Below are 24,892 nucleotides of genomic sequence, written 5' to 3'. Positions count from 1 at the left end.
AATAATGATCAAATTCTCATTTGCTTTTTTGCCAGAGAAAAAAAAATAGCAATCTAATAAATGCAAATCGGAGATGGAAGCAAACTACCATCAATCAGAGCATGAATTTGTTTTATAGAGAACCAATGAAGAAGACGTGCCTGCTAATCCGTTAATGCAACATTTTCTGTTAGTAATAGTATCCAAGATTTGCAGTGTTACCTTGTCAGGTATCCACGAAATAAGAAAGGTATCTTACAGTCAATATATACCTGATTAACAAGAGAGCTTCCTTTCTACATCAGTACTGGTGGAAACAAGACATCAGCAGCTTCTCATAGGAAGAATGACATCTCCGGCGAAGGCGTGAAAGAAAATATACCTTCACCAAAGAGCTCATAAAGTGAAGCCAAGAGATGGCCTGCATCCACGTCTTCTTTCCAAGCTTGCATCAGAACCGCTGACATATTTGAGCCTCGCCTACCCGCCTTTTCTCTTCTGTTCCCGCCTGAATAACTTTCGTTTGAATTAGAAATTTGTCCAGAAGAAGATGATTGGCCAATCTCAGACTCTCCTGAAATGGCACGAAATGCATCTCCTGCTACTGGTGGCCCTTGCTGCAAATCACCCACTATGGAAATGCTTCCCAATGAACCATCAGTGGCCACTTTCTTGAGGGGAGGCTGTTGGGACAAGAGATCATTGCTTGCTTTACGCTTATCTGCTTCGTCCAATGAAAAAGAACAGCGTCAGAAGTTCCATTACAGAAATTTTTTGTTATCAGAAAACAGTATCTCTGATAGTCCTGAACAATTGTTTGGAAGGTACAGAGAAAGGCTTCTATTTTTAAATGAAGGTGAGCGAAACTTCTATTTGACAAAAATGGATAATGGACCCCAAAAAAGTTCTAAACAAGTATGGAGAACTTTTGATGATATTTACCTGGTCTAGTAGTCACCACTCTCACATTGTTATGCCACACAGAACGTGCTGGTGGTGATAGCAAATTTGGAAACAACTTGAGCCGTTCATACAAGCAAAGACCTGCTGCATGCTGAAAATTCCAGCCAGACGACATGCCGAAATTACAAGGTTTTCAGATTTGTCATGTATAGCTAGTCAGCAGAAGCATGGATGATAAGAGAAAGAAGCATACCAATAAAGCATCATACACCCTCCATGCTTCACGCCTCTTTATCTCATTCTTTTGACTCTCAAGCAACATTTCTGGCTCCAAAGGTTTCATATATGGCTCAAGATTAGGCAGGATTAGAAGACGCACCTGTAAAGGGCAGAGACAAATAACTGAGAGTGACATGGTGAAGAAGGCAGTGTTACTCTAGATTTTAGAGAAGGTCAAGCATGAAAAGTACCACACTGGGTCCAAGTGCAGCAAGACCTTGGATAGCTCCATAATGTTGCGTCAGTGCTTTCATGGGGTCTAAAAATGCATGGAGCAAAGTTCTGGTTACACGAGGCTGCAGATTATGATATGCATGGCCAAATCTGCAGAAGACAATGATTCACTTTGAAGAGGTCACCAGTTCATGTACTAAATCCATAAGAGCCATACAATTTAAACACAATATATAGGCTCACATGGTATTATGTACACCAAAAGCAAGAGTCTGCCAGCATATCAACATCTGAGATTACATATCCGATTTACAAATTTATGGAATGAACAGTGGATTCAATGTGCTTGTGTACATGCAGAAAGTTAGCCTGTACTTGTTTGTTTGGAAGTCATACAGGAGAACAAAAAAAAGGCAAAAAGTGAACAGATTTATGAATAGCACAGAAATTCTCACCTTTTGCATATTAAAGTAACGAGGTTTGCAGTAAAGTCTCTTAGCTCCCAATGGTTGTCACAAAGTCTGTTACCCAACCTTTTGGCAACAAGGCAAGTAATAACAGATGGCATCAATTGATGCAACTGAAGAAAAACATCAGGTTTACATTAGATTATGTAAATAAGGAAAAGCCATTAAAACAGCAGAGAACAAAGATAATTTTGATAAGTGAAAGTCATTAAAACAGCAGAGAATAAAGATAATTTTGATAAGTAAAAGTCATTAAAACAGCAGAGAACAAAAATAATTATCAAAATAAACATAGCACTAATACTGGCCATAACCAGACAACATCAACCAAGAAAAACAAAAATGATCTAAACTTGTTTATGGGCCTTTCCACTTCTCCATTTCAAAAAACAGATAAAGATATGAGTGCAAAATGAAAAAACAGTCATCACTGTAAAACAGAGAACCGAAAATAATAACAAAGGTTGAACGAATGATTTTCCGATGAGTTTATTCTTCTCCGTTAGGAGGCTATTTATAATACATTACAAGTTGATTTTAGGATCTAAATAGATCCTAAAATCAAGGAATGGAATCAAGAATATAATCACGGGATCGGAGGAAACAATCACGCTATACAGTTTCCTCCGATCACGCTATACAGCTATACATTTCAGCACTCCCCCCTCAAGTTGGTGCATAAATATCAGTCAAACCCAACTTGTCAATTATACCATGAAATGCTTTCCCTGATACTGCCTTCGTGAGCATATCAGCCATCTGACTCGCAGATTGAATAAAGGGGAATTGTATAATCTTTGCATCGAGGTTCTCTTTGATGAAATGACAATCAACTTCAACATGTTTAGTGCGATCATGTTGAACTGGATTTTGTGCAATTGCGATAGCTGCCTTGTTATCACAGTGAAGATTCATAGGTTTGTCGTATTCAATCCCTAAGTCTCTCAGTATATTCTGTATCCATAACAACTCGCATACACCATGAGCCATACCTCGAAATTCAGCTTCAGCACTTGATCTTGATACTACCTTCTGTTTTTTGCTTTTCCAAGTGACAAGATTCCCTTCCGCAAAAGTAAAGTAACCCGACGTGGATCTTCTGGTTGTCTGATCACCTGCCCAATCAGAGTCTGTATACCCTTCAATACTAGAAATACCATTTTTTGAGAATAACAAACCTTTTCCTGGAGCACTCTTTAAGTATCTCAAGATCCGATAGATTGCTTCCATATGTTCTTCACTTGGTGCATGCATGAACTGGCTCACAACGCTTACTACATATGCTACATCGGGCCTTGTGTGGGATAGGTAGATTAATCTTCCAACTAATCGCTGATAACGCCCTTTGTCTGCTGGAATTTGATCTGGAAGAATTCCGAGTTTATGATGCATTTCCATCGGCGTCTCTATTGGTTTACAGTCAAGCATTCCGGTTTCGGCTAGAAGATCCAACACATATTTTCGCTGTGAAAGAAAGACTCCATGTTTCGATTTTGCAACTTCAATCTCCAAAAAATATTTAAGTTGTCCGAGATCCTTCATTTCGAATTTAGTAGCTAAATACTCCTGTAAAGCTTGCATTTCACCTGGGTCATCTCCTGTCACGACCATATCATCAACATATACAATTAATGCTGTTACCTTTCCTTCTTTGTGTTTTATAAACAAAGTATGATCTGAGTTACTTTGTTTATAACCAAACTCCTTCATTGTAGCCGAGAATCTCCCAAACCATGCTCTAGGTGACTGTTTCAGCCCATACAATGACTTCTTCAATTTACAAACTTTACCTTGAGATAAAGAACCACTTTTTACACCTAGTGGTAGTTACACCTGGTGGTAGTTCCATGTAGAATTCTTCTTCTAAGTCTCCATTGAGGAAGACATTTTTAACGTCAAATTGTTGCAGAGGCCAGTCTCAATTTGCTGCTATAGATATAAAAATACGAATTGTATTGATCTTAGCTACTGGTGCAAAAGTATCCTGATAGTCTATCCCATACCTTTGAGTATATCCTTTTGCAACTAGCCGAACTTTATATCTGTCAATGCTTCCATCCGGTTTGAGTTTCAACGTGAACACCCATCGACATCCAATTGTTTTTACTCCTTTAGGTTGGCGAACAAGTTCCCAAGTGGCATTTTTTTGTAGAGCCTCCATCTCTTCGTTCATCGCTTTTTTCCATTTTGGATCAGCTAATGCATCCTGCATATTACTAGGAATAGAAACCTGGATAATTGATCAACAGTAAATGCATATGATTTAGTCAACCTATGGGAGGACACATAGTTATTGATTGAGTATTTGGTCTTTGCTTCAAGATCAGGTTCATACTGTTTTTTGGAACTCCCCTATTCAATCTTTGTGGATATATAGAGGTTATATTTTCTGTAGGAAGACATGTTTCAGTAGACTCATCAAACACAGGATTCGTATTTACCTGAGGAGGAACATTCTGGGTTGATTCTTCAGTTGTTGGTGCAGACGGGGGCAACTCTGGGGGTTCTTCAGGTGAAATTACTGAATCACAGTCTTGTTACACATCATGACACTTAAAAAATTCATTCACCGCTTCTAACTCAATAAATTCGGCACCTCTTTCAACATCTCCGTTAGTTTCATGTGGAACATTCTCTTCATTTGAACTCTCCCCCTGAAGAGATGTCCAAGAAACTCCCCCTGAATAATAAGGGATTGATTCATGGAAGGAGACATCTAAAGTCACATGGAGCTTGTTGGTGTGTGGATCATAACACCGATATCCTTTTTGAAGATCAAAGTAGCCAACAAATACACATCGCTTGGCACATGGATCAAGTTTATTTCGCAAGATCTTTGGGATATGAACATAAGCGGTACACCCAAAAATTCGGGGTTCAAGATTCGGAAGATAGGGAATTGAAATCAGGGATTGCAGCTTATGTAGAGGAGTTTGAAAATCCAGTACTCTAGAAGGTGTTTGATTGATGAGGTAGGCAGTAGATGTGATAGCTTCACCCCAATAAAATCGAGGCATGTTCATGCCAAAGAGAGAGGCACATACTACTTCCAAAAGTTGTCTATTCTTTCTTTCTGCCAATCCATTCTGTTGGGGAGTATAGGTGCAAGAAGTCTGGTGACGAATTCCATGAGTGGTCAGAAAAGTTTTGAGAGAAGCATTAACAAACTCAGTACCATTGTCAGATTGCAAAACACGAATCTGCTTTTGGTATTGAGTATGTATCATTGTATGGAATTTCTGAAAGGCTAGACACACATCACTTTTGTGGATAAGCAGAGATACCCAAGTCATTCTAGTGCATTCATCAATAAATGTCACAAAGTAACGAGCTCTAGAAATAGAGGGAATCTTGGCTGGACCCCAAACATCAGAATGAATAACCACAAAAGGTTCAAAACTTTTATTCAAACTCGGGAAATAAGTAATAAGGTGGCTTTTAGCCAATTCACATGTATCACAATGAAAATGCACATCAGTCAAACCTGAAAAAAAGTTGAGGTCGCAATTTCTTAAGATAAACAAAGGAAAGGTGGCCTAATCGTCGGTGCCATAACCATACAGTTGTTTGAGCATTATCTTCACTGCTAGCTTGATTTGTCTGATTGATTTTCGATTCCCCGTTCTCTATCAACTCCAAATAGTAGAGTAACCAAGAATCTTCCGGGTTAGAATGTCTTGAAAGACACAAAATGAGGGCCAAAAAGTTACAGTACAAGCAAGAGTGGAAGTAATTTGGCTAACAGACAAAAGGTTATATTCAAGAGAGGGAACCACAAGGACAGTATCTAATGTCAGATTATTGGATAAGATAACAGATCCTTCCCCAGTAATAGGAGAGGTACTACCATTGGCTGTTGAAATAACAGATTGTGGAGAAGGTAGGATGGATTGTAACTGACTGGGATACCTTGTCATGTGATCGGATGCACCTGTATCAATAATCCAAGGTCTATTCTTAGAATGTACAGAAAATACTAATGCATTATCGAGAATACCTGGATGGGCAACATTTGCAGTAGGTAGCTCCTGATTCTCTTCCATGGATGTTACCATAGCTTTCCCAGCAGTCTTGTTACGGGGATTTTTCGAGAAATCCCACCACTCCAGATAGCCAATAATCTCATAACACCGATGTTGTGAATGTCCTTTTTTTTCGCAGTGAATACATACACGATTGTTACCTTTGCCAGAGGATTGAGGGTTCCGACTGCTTGATGATCCTTGTCGGTTTTGGTTGACCAACATCGCCGAGTTCTTGGAGACTGGGCGATAGCTCCCCATTGTCTGTCTCTGTTGATATTCGCGTCTGACATAGGCATATGTACTTTCCAAATCAAGTTTGGGATCTTTTCGCAAAATTTCTCCACGAACTTGATCAAATTCGGAGTCAAGCCCACTGAGAAAAATATGAACCCGAAGCCTAGCCATTGCAGAGTGCAACTGGATTAGCCCTTCGACTGTTCCTTCCTGAGATATAGTTCGATGATCAATCTCTTGGAAAATAGCAACCAGTTCATTGTAGTATGTGGATAACGGTCTACCATTTTGTTTGGTAGAAAAAGATCTCTGGTTCAGCTCAAATATACAAGTTTCATCGGATCCATCATAGAATATTTTTGATACTGCTTCCCATATCTCCTTGGAAGTGGAGAGGCGAATAAATCGCTGCATGAGCAATGGATTCATGGAGTCAATAAGCCAACTTTTGACTCTTTGATTTTCAGTAATCCATGCTCCAAGATTAGCATCACCAGATGCTGGTTTTTTTGTTTCGCCGGTGAGGTATCCAGCTTTGTTGCGTGCGCCAATTCGCATCTCCATGAGTTGGGACCATAATGAATAATTGGTCTCATCGAGGATAATTCCAGTTGGAAACGCAGAATTATCTTGGTGGACTATAATCTGTAGTGATGGGATAAGGTCGGTGGATGCGCCTGTAGTGGTGGCCATCGATCTGAAAGTTTTTTTTTTTTTTTTCTAATCCGGTCCGGTTCGGTTCAGTCCGGTCCGGTTCGATCTGGTCTGGTTCGGTACGATCTGGGCGGATTCAATTCTCGTCCGCTCCAGTGCTGGTCCGATCCGGTTCGAGTTTAGACTGGTTCGGTCCGATTCGGTCGACCCGCTGGTCTGGGTCGACAGGAAAAATAAATCAACAGTACCTAAGTTAAAAAATAAATACCGTCGTCTTTGGCAACGGCAGCGGAGCGTCGGCTTCAGTCGGAAAAGGGTGGTGGTGCCGTCGTCGGCGACGTGATTCCGACTACGTAAAACGCTTCGTCTACCATTTTGTTTGGTAGAAAAAGATCTCTGGTTCAGCTCAAATATACAAGTTTCATCGGATCCATCATAGAATGTTTTTGATACTGCTTCCCATATCTCCTTGGAAGTGGAGAGGCGAATAAATCGCTGCATGAGCAATGGATTCATGGAGTCAATAAGCCAACTTTTGACTCTTTGATTTTCAGTAATCCATGCTCCAAGATTAGCATCACCAGATGCTGGTTTTTTTGTTTCGCCGGTGAGGTATCCAGCTTTGTTGCGTGCGCCAATTCGCATCTCCATGAGTTGGGACCATAATGAATAATTGGTCTCATCGAGGATAATTCCAGTTGGAAACGCAGAATTATCTTGGTGGACTATAATCTGTAGTGATGGGATAAGGTCGGTGGATGCGCCTGTAGTGGTGGCCATCGATCTGAAAGTTTTTTTTTTTTTTTTCTAATCCGGTCCGGTTCGGTTCAGTCCGGTCCGGTTCGATCTGGTCTGGTTCGGTACGATCTGGGCGGATTCAATTCTCGTCCGCTCCAGTGCTGGTCCGATCCGGTTCGAGTTTAGACTGGTTCGGTCCGATTCGGTCGACAGGAAAAATAAATCAACAGTACCTAAGTTAAAAAATAAATACCGTCGTCTTTGGCAACGGCAGCGGAGCGTCGGCTTCAGTCGGAAAAGGGTGGTGGTGCCGTCGTCGGCGACGTGATTCCGACTACGTAAAACGCTTCGTCTTCGGCAACGACAGCCTTCGTCTTCGACAACGGCAGTCTTCGTCGTCGGCAACAGCAGCCTTCGTCTTTGGCAACGGCAGCGGAGCGTCGGTTTCAGTCGTAAGAGGGTAGTGGTGCCGTCGTCGGTGTCGGCGACGTTCTTTTGGCGTCGGGACAGCCGGAATATGGAGTTGCAGAAAAACCAGAGTTCTGCAACTCCGACGGATTTTTTCTTCCTCCGGCTTCGTCCTTCGGCGATTACAGGAGCACTTAGCTCCGACTTTCTGCGACGGAGAAGAGAGGATAATTCTCCTTCTCTGATACCATGTAAAACAGAGAACCGAAAATAATAACAAAGGTTGAACGAATGATTTTCCAATGAGTTTATTCTTCTCCGTTAGGAGGCTATTTATAATACATTACAAGTTGATTTTAGGATCAATTTAGATCCTAAAATCAAGGAATAGAATCAAGAATATAATCACGGGATCGGAGGAAACAATCACGCTATACAGTTTCCTCCGATCACGCTATACAACTATACATTTCAACAATCACATTCATTAAACTTGAGCACAAGCTATTACCAACCTTAAACTATCTTAAAACATTGTAGATAGGCATCAACAAGAAAAATAGATTTTGAAAAAACACAGTTCAATTTTACACACTTACATAAGGTTCTATATGTATATGTTTATTCTGGAGAAGGCTTCGGACAACGCGCATGAGAGCATACAACAGGGGAAAGTCATTCAAACTACGAGTAACCTGAAATTGAGAAAAATACACGTCATTTAAGGATCATAGAGGCTTTTCCTCATTCAGCCAAAAGATTTTCAATTGCATATTAAATTGATAGAATAGTAGTAATAGTACCTCGTCGGCAATGAAGAAAGTGAAATAAGGAACAAGAGGATGGAGTCCAGAATCTGTTGCTAAACTAATGAGTGCTTTCTTAAAGAGATCTGAGTCTGATTTACTGACAATAAGCTCTGTGATCTTATCAAAGTATAGCTGCAATAACAATACTCAACATTGAGATGGAACTTCTAGAGAAAAAAAGACTGGCTACAAGAAACAATTATGACATGCACCTGGAGTTCTCTTGATAATACATGCTTGACAGGCAGCTTTATCTCAACAGGAAGTCCATCCTCCTTCCCTTGTTCAAACTTTTTATTTTCTGAAGGAGCTACAAGTGCTGATATTGGAGTAACAAAAACGGTGATCATGTCAGAGTTTATCTCCAAATTAGAAAACTCATCTTGCAAAAGAAGATAAGCAAAACATTAAAGTATCAAGAAGAGAAACTAAACCAAAACATATGTTTCTCAGGTCACCATGTAGGGTCAGCAATTTTAAAGATAAGAGGAAAATGCCAAAGAAAGGGCTGCAAATGAATGCAAGGGATCATTATATCTGTCAACTGTGTGGTTTTTTCACCTAAAGCATTCCTAGGGAAAAGGATTTCCAAACAACATCTTAAGAGGAGAAGGAAACTAGACAGCACCAATTGAAATTGAAGCAAAGGATCACAACCATGACTGAAAATTTTCACAAATTTAAAAATCCTAGTCGTGTAACAAATGGATTTGGAACAAGCTGTCAACATACAAAATATAATAGATGGTACGGCTTAATTTGTAGCATGTCTTGGCCCAAAAACAAGTTAGACAAATTCAAAGTTCACGTCTTTTCCAAAAAACAAATTAAAAGTTCACATACTTCTTACAAAATCCTTTCAAGTTCAACTTGTGACATAGATCCTAATCAAGTTTGACTTTTTATTGTGCAAAAGGAATAAGCATTTTTTTTAGAGTTATGTTCCAGCTTTGCTTTCTTTTCAAGTCAGCCTCAGTCTCTCTTTTTGAGATATTAGTTTTAATGCTGCAATTTCCATGGTTTTCTTCATGTATTAAATGTCCTCTGCCCATGCTAAAGTTTTGGTTCTTAAGCTTTCTGTTGAGTCTAGCTTCTTTGGTTGTTTCGGTCTTCTTTTTTCCTTGAACTCTCTGTGGCATTTTCTTTCCTGCATGGCTTTTTTTCTTCCTGGAGTTTCTGCTGCTCGAATGACATGCTTAAAGCTCTAGATAAATCAGAAAAAATAAAAAACAATTGAATTAGGAGTTGAGTGAATCCTTCAGTTATCCTTCTCCAAAGTTCCCAACATTTGTTGTCATGCTACTACTCCTAGTTGAGAGTTTTCCTTCTCTCTTCTTTCTATATGTCACATTTCTTATTTTAATCCAATGTGATTTTTATTCATTGCTCAAAGAATCATTAGAGCTGCTTTCCTTTTTTCTACAAACTTTTCCCACCCCTAGACTTCTTCCCATGTGCTTGAGCAGCAAGTTCCTCTTCTTTAGGAAGCTTTCTAAAAGCTTGGCTGTGGGGACTCTTTTGGTTTCGTCTTGGACATGAAAGAGTCCTAATCTGAGGGCCAAAACTTCTCCCATGTCCCATGACCAGCAAGGTACTTTTTAGGAAACTTTCTAAAAGATTTGAAGAGTCCAAATCTGGATTTCCTCTTGGACGTTTGCTTGAGAAAGGGCATCAAGAAGAATTTCTCTCCAATTATAACCCTTCTTTTGAGAGGAGATTGCCCATGGTGTGGGAGTTCACAAATCAAGTGATTGAAACACTCTTTTTCTGTTGTATTCCTAATTGGATTTTTTTTGTTTTTTTTAAAAAAAGCCTCTTTGTTTGTGTTTTCTACCTTCAATCTTGAGGGAAAAAAAAAGGAAAGTGGTCAGGAGTATGTGTTTAGAATCGGATGTTTGGCCGATACTGCTCTAAAACCTTCCTTATTTGCATGTCTCTTATGTCTAAAGTGGCTGAGCTTTGTTCTGATGAATAGATCCTAAGACTATTAAAATTTCTGGTGTCTAATTCATTATATTTTTTTTTGTTGTGTTCACTTCTTCAAAAAAATAAATTTTTTGTTGTTCAGATATTGTCCAAGTTATGCTTTAAATTGGGTCAGCCTGGTCTATCCCTCCTTTGGAAGTCCTCACTTAAGAGTATGGTTCAATTCAGGTTTTTTCATGCAGATTCCACTAGTACCTCTCCTTTCAATGTTTTGTTAGTTCATCACTTCGAAGCAAGGCCCATTACCCAAAGTAGTACTTTGTGACATGCCTTCACTGAATAATTGAAGGGTATACAAATATGATTTTCTATTGTAGAAAGGAGTACATTTAACTAGAGTCGATGAGTATGGCCTTCTTCCTTGGCTTTAGTTTCAGTCACTGCAAAGGGTTGTGGCAAGTCAAGAAATCAACAAGGGGCTGTGTTCTTGTTCAATGCTTGGTAGATGTAGATCCTCTAGTTTGGGGGTGATGGGCCCTCCTTTCATATTGGTTGTATCCAACTTGGGTCTCTTTGAGTCATGGATCCCCAACTTAAAATAAGAGAAGTAAAAAGTACTATAGTGGTGATGAAGCCTATGATGATACCTGTGGTGGCTTGGAGTCAAGCCAATTCAAGTTTGTGAAGAGTGGAGGTTAAGTATTTATCAAAGTTGCTGCCATAGTCAAGATTTTTCAAGACATCCTAGCAAGGGGAAGAATGGAAGATATAGAATTTGTGAAGTGGCCAAGTGCAAGATAAAGTTGAAGCTACAGATTTGTAAGCTCATTGTTTCATTGAAAACATTAAAGAACTAACTATATAAATTTTTTTGATTTTTTACTTTGATATACTATGTAACAAGTTGTTGTTGTAAATTTCAACTTGAGGAGGGAATGTAAAAAAGGGACATGGTAAGGGTAGTTAAATAATATTCTAAAAAGTTGGTGTCTATTTATTTTCTAGCTTAGTTTACTATTTTACTAGTTTTCCTAGGTGGTTAAAGCTAGACAATTAGGTTATCTTGGTCTCCACAAGTGTTCAGGAGATAACTTCTATTTTTGTAACTTATTTTATTACAAATAAAGAGATATACGAGGGGACAGAAAACACCTTTTGCTCTTCCACTTGTTCAGCTTCTCCTACTTTTCTTTATTTTCTCTCTTCTCTCTTGTTTTCCTCTTGCAATTTCTCACCATTACAAAACACTTTCTCCCTTCATTTAGATCTAATGTACCATTGAGTTACTTTTCTTCTCCTAAAGAGAAAAGATGTGGTTTTAGACATAATTATGAACCTTCAACTGGAGCATTCTCAGGAATTGCTGGTTGAACACCTTCAATAGCTAGCCAATGAACAGTGACCGCAGTATCAAGTGGTGCTTTTGGTAGAGGAGCTTCAATCACCTAGACATCCCAAATAAAAGAAATGTAACACAACAAAGAACTAGAGAAAACTGAGTGGAAATCAGAAATGAAGTATTGCTGATAAAGAATGCAACCCGTACATCTTTAAACTCAACATCTCTGTCATCAATGTAGAATAAATCCTTATGACCGACAGCTCTTTTAAATCTCAGAGGATCGCCAGATGCAAAACCATAAATTGGCTGTGGCACGAAAAAAAGATATGCATAAGCAGATAAAATCCTGCAATAAAAAATAAATGTAACATTTTTAGAAATTGTACCAAAAAATGTAATTGACATAGGCTAAAGGTGTTACATGCACAAAACCAAGACATTCTACCAAACACAAATATTAAGCAAGTAAATTACATAAAATAATTAACAGTAAATAGCAGAAAACCAAGAGATTGTGTTTCTGTGTTCCTGTGTTCCATTTATTTCAAGATTGAACTATAAAGAATCCTTGTAGGATATGACTTACCTCCACGTTTCTTAAACTAAGAGCACTATCAACATCATCTGCTGTCAGAATGGTTCTCTTTGAGTGACGCATGCACTTGATGGCCTCCTGCAATTTGAGAACACTATTAGAAAGTTAAAAATGGAACTAAGAAAGAAACCATGGTTTCTGAAAATTAAAATGACATCACAGTGAGAGACAAAAAAGGATACAAGAATTGCAGCAAACATTATATCTGAACTCACCAAAATGTATAATAAAAAACAAGAAATTAGAGGAATTTTGAGTTAGAAGAGGAGGAGAAGTGAAGGGGGAAGAAGAACAGAAAGAAGCAGCAATGGAGGCTGCGTGATAAGTCTATGAAAATCGAGACTTATCCCCTTTATAATCTCTTCAAGTGAAAACAGGATAAAAAGACTAAAATGCCCTCATGTACAACCCTACATATCTCTCTCTATACAATTTACATTTTCATACAAATTGACATGTAGGCATAAGATATAAAAGACTACCTATCTGGAACATTATGAAACTTATCAGATATATGAAAATGATCAATACCCCTGCCTCTGTAATTTAACAATGTGTAAAAATGGCACAAGATTTAGGCAGTTCACAGAACAATCAACTTTAGGATTTTGGTCATTGTTGCCACACATTTGGCCCTATGCAAAATTTTGGAAACCAATACAAACATTTTAACTTTTTTTTTTGAGAAAAGGTGTAAATGTTTATTAAAAGAGTGAAGATTACAATACCTGGCTAAAAAGAACCTTCCTCGACAACAAGGTGTTGGAGTGAAATGCCTAATTTAGCCTGAATATCTGCTAAATGATTAGCTGATCTAGGAATGTATTTCCAATTACATTGCAATTTAGAAATTAAATTACAAATATCATAAAAAAGATCCCAATGCCTCCAAGGAGGTGCAGAGGACTTCTCACACCAATTGATAACAATTTTTGAGTCACCTGCAATGCAGAGAGGGCCCACCAGATGTTGTTTGAAAATTTTTAACCCATTAAACAATCTAGAAAGTTCAGCAATGGTAGAGTCAGATAGTCCAATTGGCCCAGCGTAGGAGAAAATAAGATTTCCATTTTCGTCATGGATAACTCCCCCATACCCGGCGGGGTCTGGGCACCCATAAGCGCTTCTGTCAAAATTTAATTTGAAATGTCCCATCGGAGGAGGGGCCCAAGTTTCCATAGCTAGAGGGCGGGGTGGGTATGACATATCAGCTATCAACCGCCAATTTCCTCGTAAGTTGGAGCCTTTTAAATTTCAAAATTCCTTACGCATGAGTATCCACGTGGAAACTTGGCCCACGATTTTTTCAATAAGAACGTTGCAAGGAAGAGATTTTAGACTGAATTTGCGGTTATTTCTTTCCTTCCATAAAGCCCAAATGACATGACCAACGCAGCAAGAGATAAACAATTTTCTGAGCTTAGGGAGATGGGCACTAGTGACAATGAGGATTGTGGATGAGAGATTTTGAGAAGGGCAATATTGTAGACCGATTTTGTTGAGTAGGCTGGTCCAGACTGTGTGGGCATAGTTGCAGTGTAGCAAAATGTGGGAGGCAGTTTTGGGGGAGGTTTGGCAAAAGGGGCACATGGGTCCTGAACAGGAGTTCCTCGACGGATTAAGGAATCGGATGTGAGGATTTTGTTTCGGCAATCGCTCCAAATAAAGAACTTCGCTCGGGGTGGCGGAAGTAAGGACCACGCAATGGCTACGGGTTGACAGGCTTGAGGGGGATTGGGAGAGAGTAAGAAATTTTAGGCTGAGGTAGTAGAAAATGTACCTTGTCTGCACGGAGTCTAGATGAGTGAATTGGGTCCATTTTTGAGCCGTGTTGAGGATAGACATGTGATGAGATTGGAAGCCTCACGTGCTTCAGTATCTGACAACGCTCTCCGAATATTTAAATTCCAATCTCCAGAGTTTGTCCGAAGTTCAGATATGGTCACATCCTTATTTCTTGTCAAGGAGAATACTTGACTGTGACTGATATTGATGCAACTCGGCCCACCCACTAGTCTGACCAAAATTTTGTCAGACATCCTGATCCAATGAAGCATTTTTTTTTTATAAAGATGTATTTATATATAAACAATAAAAATTAAAAAAGAAGAGGGAGCAGCTCCCTCACAACCAGAGATTGCAGGGACGCTCCCTGCTTGACTAGCACATTTGTATCCGAATTTGTAGATCTCGGAATGTGAGACCAAATACAAGTGAAGAGTGAGGTAAAGTCTAAAATTTCCCGAAAGATATCCCAATGGCACCACGGAGGAGGGGAAGCACGTTCACACCATCCAATGACCACCTTTGAGTCTCCTTCAATGTGAATGGGACCACTGTAGTTGTCTCTTAAAATGAGGAGCCCATTGACTCAGCCGTCGTAGAATTAGAAATGCCTAACAAACCATCATAAGAAAAACATTGATTGCCAGATGGATCTGAAATAATTCCCCCAAAACCAGCAATCCCTAGGTTGCCGAGAGAAGAGCCATCAAAATTCAGCTTGAGGTATCCAGCTTCTGGGGGGGTCCATTCCTGCATTACTGGAGCCTTGATCCCAAAGTGCATCCTAGCCAAAATATTCCAATTTTCCCGAATAGAGGTTCCTTTGAAGGAGGAAAAAACCTTCTTAGTTATGAGCCAAGAAGATATTTGCCCCGACACCCTGTCCGCTACTCTTACCTCCGATTCACTTTTAACCTCGAACTTCCATCGGTTACGTTCATTCCATAGCCCCCATGGTATGAAACTGGCACAAACAGATAACATCATTTTTCCGAGACCCAGGAGGGGTAGGCCAACTATCGACTTGCTGAAAGAGATCATATCAGTTGATATGCAGAATTGCAGCCCCATTTTGCCTAGAACAGAGGTCCACACATACCATGCAAAGGGACAATGTAAAAGAATATGACTGACAGTTTCCGCTTCAATGTTGCATAGAGGGGGTCAATAGCTGGGTGGCCCCTTCTACTAAGCGCATCACTCGTGAGAATCTTACTTTGGCAAGCGCTCCACATGCTGATCCAAAGAAGCACTTGACTGCTTTTTTGAATTCTAGAAGCATTTTTACAAAAATTTTTCCATACAGGGGATAGCATGTTATATCTCCCACATTCGGTCCACCAACCAGTTATTTCGTTTGCTTTAGCAACAACAATAGTCTACCAGATCAGATCAGGATGCATATTAAATTTCTAGATCCATTTTAGTAACAAAACAGAGTTAGTTTCTATTTTACAATGCACTTGGAAACATGTTCCAAGATCTGCTAATCACTTAGCCGATGCTCAAGCAAAAAAGCCGTTACCCTCCAACATCTTGTTGTGGAGGAAATGTATTTTTAGCATCTAGGTATGTAATTTTTCTTTAGTAATACATTCACACATCCTCTCAAAAAAAAAAAAGTATGAGGTCTTGAGTTCAAGTCTCACCAGGGAAAAGGGAGTGTGACTGTAATGAACATTCAAAAAAAAAAGTGCACTAATCTAAAAAAAAACAAAACAGAGCTAGTTGTTGTTGTATCACGGATCCCAAGGCCTCCCAGCTATAGGTTTACATACCTCAGCTCATTTCACGAGGCTATACTTCCTTTCGCCGTTAGGCCCACCCCATAGAAACCTGCTCTACAGGAAATCAATTCTTTTTCGTATGGAAGCAGGGCAACGGTACAGAGAAAGGAAATAAGAAGGAATACCGTGAATGCAGGATTTGATGAGGACAAACTTACCTGCTTTGGACAAGAACCTTCATCTCCAAGAAGCCAGACGGCCTTCCAAACGTTCAAGGACAAGGTGCCAAGGACTTTTGGAAGGTAGTGTTGATGACAAAGGAAGTCCCAGATATGTACAAGGAGAAAATGCAATTTTACATCCCAGATAACAAGCCATTCAATATTGAACCCAATTATGGATGATTTTGTCCAACTTACCTTTTGCCCAGAAGTGAGTTCAAATAAGTTGAGTAGAGCTTTCATACGAGAGATTTGGTTCATTGTACCTTCACCAAAGAGTATGGTGTCGTCAGCATATTGAAGAAGTGCAATATCTTGGTTGGGATCATCTAAGATAGGGCTTAGCCAGCCCGAACTTTTAGCAAAACGGACCATCGAAGCTAGGTGTTCAGCAATGAGATTAAAGAGAAACGAAGAAAGAGGGTCTCCTTGCCTTGTTCCTCTTGTCGCATTGAAAAAAACACACGGTTTTCTGTTAACAAGGACAGAATATGAAACAGTAGATATGCGGCTTCTCATCCAAAATTTTCACCGAGTCCCAAATTCCATTTTGTCAAAAAGGTAATCAATTAATTTCCAGTTTACACGGTCGAAGGCTTTTTCAAAGTCAATTTTTAGGACAAATCTAGGAAAATTGGATTTTTTGAAAGAGTCTAGGAGTTCATGAGCAGCCATTGCGGAGTCCAGGATATTTCTGCCACGGATAAAGGCACTTTGACAAGGGTTAATGATTTTGGGAAGGAGGGATCTAAGACGGTTTGCAAGAAGTCAACCAATGATTTTACTATAACTAGTGGTTAGGCTTATAGGTCTGAAATCTTGAGGAAGGGCAGAATTGGATTTTTTTTGGAATTAAAGCAATGAAGGAGGCACCTACTACTTTGTGAGTGATGCCGACTTGGTTGAAATTTTGGACAAAGGCATACACATCCGATTTGATTGTCCCAGAATTTGTGGTAGAACTCTCCATTGAAACCATCGGGGCCAGGAGCTTTGTCTTTTGGAAGGCCAAGGGAAGCAAAATCAATTTCTTCAAGGCTGAAAGGCCGTTCTAATTCATCCACATCAAAACGTGAGATACGCTTATAGTCGAGCTGGAATAGCATTGACCTGTTAAATGCTCCTCCGAATATAGATCTGAAAAGTACTTGACAAGAAGATTAGATATAGAGGGACTATCCGTGATCACTTGATCTCCATGATAGAGAGAAGTGATACGATTAGTCCTCCTTCTGGTCGAGGCAATAGCATGAAAAAATTTAGTATTTCCATCCCCCTCGGTTAGCCAGCGGAATCTTGCACGACATTTCCAATGAACAGAATCATTTCAATGAAAAGTTGAATATTCTAGATTAAGATGATTTCTAAGAAGTAAATTAGGATGAGAGAGAGACCTTTGTTCTTCGAGTAGATCAAGCTCAAAGATGCGGCAACGCACCGAATCTTTCTGAGAAGCAGCAACAGCACGATGATTTATTGACCAAGTGCGGATCTTTGCCTTCAGGGCTTTAATTTTGAAGGGAAGTGCCCAGTCCAGATTAGGGTGCGGTGCAAGTTCTTGCCACCAGACAACAAGATCAGAATTGAAAGACTCATTGAGAATCCAAGAGTTTTCAAAACGAAACGGAGAACATCCCCAAGCACGGGGGTGAGTATTGAGCTGAATAGGCCAATGATCAGAGCCAACTTTGTTTAGGACTTCGCCAGAAGTGTTGGGAAATAATTGGAACCACTCATTGTTAGCAAGGAATCTGTCAAGCTTGGAAAGGATAGGAGAGGTTTGGCCATTTGACCAAGTGAATTTTTTTCTAGAGAGAGGAATTTCTGAGAGTTTGAGGCTTCCAATGAGATCAGAGAAAGCTCTCATAGTGGAAGTGGTTCAGGTGGCAGGAGGCCTTTTTTCATAACAGAGGAAGATGGCATTGAAATCCCTGGCTAGGAGCTAGGGCAAATCCCAAAGTTGGACAATGAGAGAGAGTTCATCCCAAAAGGATGTTCGGTCATTTTGACGGGTTGGGCCATAGACTCCAGCTAACGCCCAAGATGTACCCAAGGAGCGGTCGTGGAAACGAATGCCAATAGAGAATTGGCCCGACTGAGAGAGAGTGGCATCAACTGAATTTGGGTTCCAGATGACAAGGATGCCACCAGAGTGCCCAATCGCGTCGATCTTTGCCCATTCAGGGTCCGAATCGTACCAAAGATCACGAGCCACATAAAGGTCAAAAGATTGTAGCTTAGTTTCTACTAATATCACAATGTTTGGCTTACATTCAAAAAGAGCAGCTTTGATGATGGCGCGCTTGGACCGTGAGCCGATTCCTTTGATGTTCCATGAGAGGATAATCATTCAGATAAAAGGGGGATATGGGAGGCCTTTTTTCGGTAGTGACTGTGGAGGGTGTGGGGAGAGGAGGGGTGCTGGGAGATTTGGTGTTTGAGCTAGAGGCTTCCATCGTGCAGTTAGGATTGAAGGTCTTTCAGGGGGGGGGGGGGGGGGAGATATTTATATACATTGGCATCTGTTTGTGCAATTCAATGAGAGGGTCTTTGGGATTTGTGTCCCATTGACCATATGCATCACAGAAGGATCCCGGGGTTGATGTGTTGTCAGCGGGGGAATTATTTCACTGGATGAGAGATGATGAGATGGGGGATTTTCAGGCAATGGTGCTGACATGGCTCTTTGGGGAGTCAGGGGCTTGAGGCAACTGGGATGGGAGTGAAGAAATGACAGATCTCCCATCCAACAACGGGGTAAGAGACTGTTGGTTGGTTTTCCAAGGCATCGTTGGGAAATGGAAGAGGGTTTTTTTGGAGTTTCGGGAAGGGTTAATGAGTCGGGGGGAGATATTTTTTGGGATCAGCGAGGGAGGCAGGTGATTTGGCGGGTCAGGGATGGCTGCATTTGATGGGGAAGGAGCTGGGTCTCGAGACGGGGTTTATAGCTGACAGGTGTTTGAGGGGTAGGGGTATGGGGATTTCGGGGAGGGGTTCGACAACGGCGTAGGAAGGATGTTTTTGGGGGGTTGGGTGATGTTCGCCCAGGTGTTAGGTGATGGGGAAAAAGTAGGGAGGACTTGAGTGGGATCGGTTGGGTGTTTCGAGGTTGATAGGCCTCGGGAAGCGGGGTGGCAGATGTTTGGGAAAAAGGTAGGGGCTGAGATTGATAGGTTTCTCGGGTTTTGGGCATTGGCAGCTCAACTGACAGATAGATGCATTGGGGAAGGTGGTATGGTCAAGGGCGGTGTGGGGATGGTTGATTTGATAGGTGGTTGAGTTTGTTCAGGGACAAGTACATGGGGTTTGATGGCTAGGGGCTCCAGGAAAGGCAAGGTTGACAAGGTATCGGGAATGAAAGGGCACGTGTTTTCTGGCTGGAGACTGATGTGAGACGGGGGTGTCGAAGGGGAAGAAAAGGAAGGTTGACGAAGGTTTGGGGTGGCCAAGGAGTGGCAACGTGGCGAGCAGCTAGTTGAGGTGGGCAGATGGGTGATGTGCTCCAGGTCTGATAATTCAGGATGGGATTGGTTGATTTGGGTGGTTTTTGAAAATTAGAACTAGGTGTCATGCTTCGAGTGGGGTTTTGGGAAATGATATCCTCCTTGTCAGTTTGCAGGTCTGACGAGTTCGGCCGGAGGGGTAATATGGTATTGGGGATGGTGAGGGGCAGTGAGGTGACGTTTGGGATGAAGTTTTGGATTTCTGGATTTTCAAAATTTAAATTTTCTTCGGGAAGGTTCCTTGGGTGGGTTTCGAGGTTTTTTTTTTTGTGCTGGGTTGACTTTCTCTGAACATGACTCAGGGTAGTATTTAGCGAGTCTAGATTACGCTAAGCTGGGCTCGACTCGGGAGCTTGCGAGTTGAGGGTCACGGAGGGGAGACAGGTCATCTCACCGAATTCCAGAATGATCCAAGCTGAAAAATCGCCAGAAAGAAGCTCAATGAGTTGGGATCCACTTGCCGCAGTTTTTGGCATGATGAAAAAAATTTCCCATAGCAGATCCGATGGCTTTTCTTCAGCCCAGGCGAGCTCACCAAATATATTTGCCAGGCTTTCCAGAGTGTGTCGGGATTGGAGTTCTGGTGGGATGCCGCGAGTAGTTATCCATTGTCCGACCTTGGTGAGGCCGGTAGCCCAGTGATTCATTTGCAATATTGGGGATCCAACATCATTTTTTAGGCGAAGCAGCGCATCTCTGTCCTCCTGCGATTTGTAAACCAGGAGCCAATGCTTGTCCTGGATGTGCGTGATATCCAAAGGCCATCGGAGATTTGCTTTTTTCCAAATCCAATCTCCGATTTGATATGTTGTGTTATAGTCAGGATGGACTGTAATGATTTCAGCCGTCGAAAATCGCTTCTTTCCTTCCCTCAAGGCTTGAACTGGGAGAAACAGGGAGATGTGGTCCTTGTGATGATTAAATTTCGAGGTAGGTAGGGGCAGAAGTATGACATTTGGCTCTGGGTTTTTTTATGAGTTTGGGAGCATGGGAGGCAGTTTTTTTCTAGGGGGGGAAGGTGGCTGGAATGGTAATTGTTTCTTTCTGGAAAGGAAAGGTGGGTGGTGTGGGAGCGGCTTTTTTTTCTGGAGGGCGATGGTGGTGGATGGGGGGTCGGGTTTTTCCTTTTGAGGTGAGGCGAACTTTTACCTGCTGTGAGTTTTTGGGAAAGTTGATCAATCGAGAGTCGGAAGGTCTTCTAACCCAAACCAGAGTTAGGGCTTTGGGGAAGGAATATCATACCCATGATTGTATTTCCACGTCTCTGCGTGATGGAGCATTCCAGCTTTCCTCCATGGTATTGTGTGTGAATCTGGAATTCCAATTCTTTGGTGAAGAGAGATCTGCCAAAGCTTCTTCCCATCTTGCCACCCCATACCTTTTCCAATATAATGCTGAAGGCTTCCACAGCTTGGATAGGGATGGAGATGAAAGATTTCTTTGCTCCTGAACGGGAAGTGATTCAGAGATAGAATCCATTTCTGTCTTTTGATTTTCGGAGGGAGATGGAACCGTTTTAGTAGTGTAGCTCTTCCAGATCCTCTACCCTGATCGTCCTCCTTGATGTGTGGCTGACGACCGTTTGCCACACTGGGTCGTCCACTGGGGTCTTCAAGCAGGAGGCCTCGACTGTTGGTTCTGTTTGTCGCTGCTTCTGCGACGGTTCGGTTTGCGCCGGTCAATCTGAGCACTGTCCTACTCAGAGAGGTGGGGCAGGGATGACTGTTGTGGAGGGTGGGGAGTTTCGGGGGGTGGGTTGCTCATGTCGTTCATCTCTCCAAACATTTTAACTTTGATTCAGATATTTTTGAAACGATAGAATTTTATTGAAATTTTTGACTAATTTGAGCTTGTAATTCAAGACAGGCTTTGCTGAATGCCCTTCACATCATTATCCAAAAAAGGTTGGCAGTTTAGCTTGAGATTCACTAAATGGATAATCAAGTTGATGGAATCAAGAAGGAAATTGGATAAGTAACCATTACATCACTCTACTAAACAAAGAAAAAAGTTATGAACAACTAAAGTTCAACTAAAAATTATATAATGCTGTAATCCAAAAAAATAATGCAGCTCAAGACAAAGCTTGAAAACTGATCAGAAATTGACACTACTTGAGTACCTGCATGACCTCTCGCACACGATACTCCACATCAGGAGCAAGCGCAAGTGCCACATCTGAGGATAAGTTGTTGATACCAATACTCTGAGCAATAACCTCAATCGTTTCCTTAGGCACGATGCTCATTGTCCTTCAACGTATTGGCATTAAAGGTTTCAACCGCCAAATTCTAGCAATGTGACAAATTGAAACTCATTCTGTATCATATATCTCCATCAGTAAGAAATAATTCTTGAAGAACGAGTAGATTCTCGTCTGATTCAGCTCCATTTGGTTAATAACAGTAGTTTCGGAACACAATAAAATTAAGTAAAAAAAAAGTCATATGTGATGTTCTGTAATTTAAAAGAAACCTAAACGGACAGAAGAAAATTACTTAGCTTCCAAGTTTAGAAGGAAAACCAAAAGTTAATTAAAAACAATGACAATAAAACCTACCGGCAAAATGTGAAAGCTCGACGTTTAAGCATAAAATTTTGATAAATTGCAGTTTCTCTTATGATTCGATATCCTTAAAGCTAATTTAATGCATTGAACGAAAGATTACTTGAAGCAGTACTGCATTACTTTCTCATATAAATCACTCTAGAGGAAAAAGAGAAAAACACTGACAAACAAAGAAAATAAACAATTTCACTCAAGGATGAAACATGTTTTTCCAAGACGACACATAGAAGAAAAAGAAAAATCAACCACTACCCAATACAGAAACAGCTGACCTTCCCAAAGGGCTCTTCGCATGCAACAATAAGACCAATAGCGGAACCTCAAGACGCACCTAACAGCAGCGACGCAATTGCTCTCTACTAGGTTTACTCTGCAACGGCCGTCGGCGAAGCGGAGAGACTTAAAATAACGGCTTTTGAATCGAAGTCTTAGAACGCGAGCGGTAACTGACGGTAACTGTTATCCGCGCTTCTGGTTAGACGTGCGACTTTGCTTGACAAAGGGGAAGCTGTGCTCTTGATGCTCTTGGCTAGGGGCCCTGCTCTCTACAGGCTCAGTTCGGCTCTGATCTAAAGAGCGGTCCGCAATTGAGCCCGAACAAAAACTAGGGGTCGTTAGTGCACTTACAAATTGCGGTTGAAAGTAAATGTGAAAGTCAAAATGAAATTCTACACAATGGAAAGTAGAGTATAAAATATTTTTTTGTGTCAGTGTGTATAATAGAAAATAGGGTGTAAAGTCTGGAGAGAATTTTTATTAATTAAATATTCTCATAGATTTAATTTTTATAGATTTTACTTAATTTTTTTATTAATAAACTAAAAGATAAATTTTAACTTGAGGTAAATTAATAAATAATTAAATATCAAATTAAGATTATTTAATTTATTAATGTAAAAATAAAATAATTAAACAAATACTTACTTTATAGTATCGAAATAGTTAATAAAATATTTATTTTTGCAAACTAGTGATTAAATATAATATTAACTATCATAAATTTATACAAAAATAATATTTTATATTATAAAATTAATCTATTAACTCTTATAAGGTAGTTGTACTTAACTTTTTTTTATTAATAAACTAAGAAATATATTAACTTGTGATGAATTAGTAAATAATTAAAATTTTAATTAAGATTATTTAATTCATTAAATATATAAAAAATAATAATTAAACAAATACTTACTTTTATAATATCAAACTAGATATTAAATTTTTTTTTTGCAGTGTTTAAATTCTCACTTCTAAACTATTGATTAATATGATATTAACCATCATTAATTTATATAAAAATGATATTTTATTATATAAAATTAATCTATTAACTCTTTTAAGATAGTTGTATTTAATTTTTTATTAATAAACTAAGATATATTTTAACTTGTGATGAATTAATAAATAAATAATTTTTAAATTAATATTATTTAATTCATTAAATAAATAAAATAAAAATAATTAAACTAATATTTACTTTTATAATATCAAAATTGTTAATAAATTATGTTTTTTTTGAATTTTTTAAATTCTCACTCCTAAACTATTGATTAGATATGATATTAACCATCATTAATTTATATAAAAATAATATTTTATTATATAAATTTAGCCTATTGACTCTTATAAGATAGTTGCACTTAAATTTTTGTTAATAAACTAAGATAAATTTTAACTTGTGATGAATTAATAAATAATTAAAATTTTGAATTAAGATTATTTAATTCATTAAATATATAAAAATAAAATAATTAAACAAATATTTACTTTTAGAATATAAAAATAGTCAATAAATTATTGTTTTTGTAGTGTTTAAATTATCAATCCTAAACTATTGATTAAATATAATTTTTTATATAAAATTATTTTATTAACTCTTATAAGATAGTTGGACTTAAATTTTTTTATTAATAAACTAAGATAGATTTTAACTTTTGATGATTTAATAAATAATTAAAATTTTGAATTAATATTATTTAATTCATTAAATATATAAAAATAAAATAATTAAATAAATATATAATTTTATAATATCAAAATAGTTAATAAATTGTTATTTTTGTAGTCTTTAAACTCTCACTCCTAAACTAGTGATTAAATATAATGGAATCATTGTCCAACATGCTACGTAAATAGCATAACAATAAAACTAACACAAGTATAACTCATTCAAATATTTAATATAAAAAACAGTTGTACATGCCAAATACAACCTAAAATGGTCATTTTTATTAAAATATAATAGTCAATAATTTTACCACATCTGAATTGCTAATATATCTTTAAAATATGATGCTCTTGCAGATTGCGTTGCACGCTCCCACTAAGTACTTCTTTGCGTGTCCCCATCATCCTCAAAATCATCACCATAATCACTATCTTCATCTTAACTTACATCGTTACCTTGATAATTTTATCCACCAGAAACATCACTTGAATCATCATCTTCATCTTCAAATAAATCCATGTAATCCTCCATACATATATAATTATGTAATATACAACAAAGAGGAGCATCTTTTAATATCTTTAAACGACCTTTTAAATCCCCTAA

General features: G+C 39.1%; 1 protein-coding gene across 3 annotated transcripts; it reads right to left on the bottom strand.

The window, feature by feature from the left end:
• Window positions 1-137: 137 nt before the first annotated feature.
• LOC137936042 (transcription initiation factor TFIID subunit 6-like) lies at window positions 138-22,807 on the bottom strand. Of its 3 annotated transcripts, none has more exons than XM_068780551.1 (13): window positions 22,611-22,807; window positions 21,892-22,088; window positions 12,525-12,611; window positions 12,143-12,244; window positions 11,933-12,041; window positions 8,883-8,989; window positions 8,665-8,802; window positions 8,461-8,556; window positions 1,791-1,915; window positions 1,353-1,485; window positions 1,136-1,261; window positions 922-1,033; window positions 138-700 (listed from the first exon to the last, which is right to left on the bottom strand). In XM_068780551.1, exons 2-13 carry the CDS (start codon window positions 22,015-22,017, stop codon window positions 315-317), a joined length of 1,647 nt encoding a protein of 548 aa, XP_068636652.1. In that variant the 5' UTR covers window positions 22,018-22,088; window positions 22,611-22,807; the 3' UTR covers window positions 138-314. The 3 variants fall into 3 exon arrangements, with proteins under 3 accessions (XP_068636652.1, XP_068636654.1, XP_068636655.1); XM_068780553.1 differs by having other exon boundaries at window positions 22,670-22,807; XM_068780554.1 differs by lacking the exon at window positions 21,892-22,088.
• Between the last annotated feature and the right edge of the window lie 2,085 nt (window positions 22,808-24,892).

The sequence above is a fragment of the Aristolochia californica genome, unplaced genomic scaffold (genome assembly GCF_029961685.1).
Source record: "Aristolochia californica isolate CCGP_79_NKW_82.1479 unplaced genomic scaffold, dmAriCali1.0.hap1 SCAF_7, whole genome shotgun sequence".
NCBI classification, from domain to species: Eukaryota; Viridiplantae; Streptophyta; class Magnoliopsida; order Piperales; family Aristolochiaceae; genus Aristolochia; species Aristolochia californica.
Note: the sequence above shows the minus strand (reverse complement) of the source record. Positions and strands in the feature narration are given on the sequence as shown.

Coding starts and splice junctions, on each gene's coding strand:
- LOC137936042 (XM_068780551.1), bottom strand. CDS start 22,017: ATGAGCATCGTGCCTAAGGAAACGATTGAGGTTATTGCTCAGAGTATT. Junction 8,557..8,664: donor CTTTCTTCATTGCCGACGAG/GTACTATTACTA, acceptor TCTCAATTTCAG/GTTACTCGTAGTTTGAATGA. Junction 701..921: donor AGTGGTGACTACTAGACCAG/GTAAATATCATC, acceptor TGGACGAAGCAG/ATAAGCGTAAAGCAAGCAAT.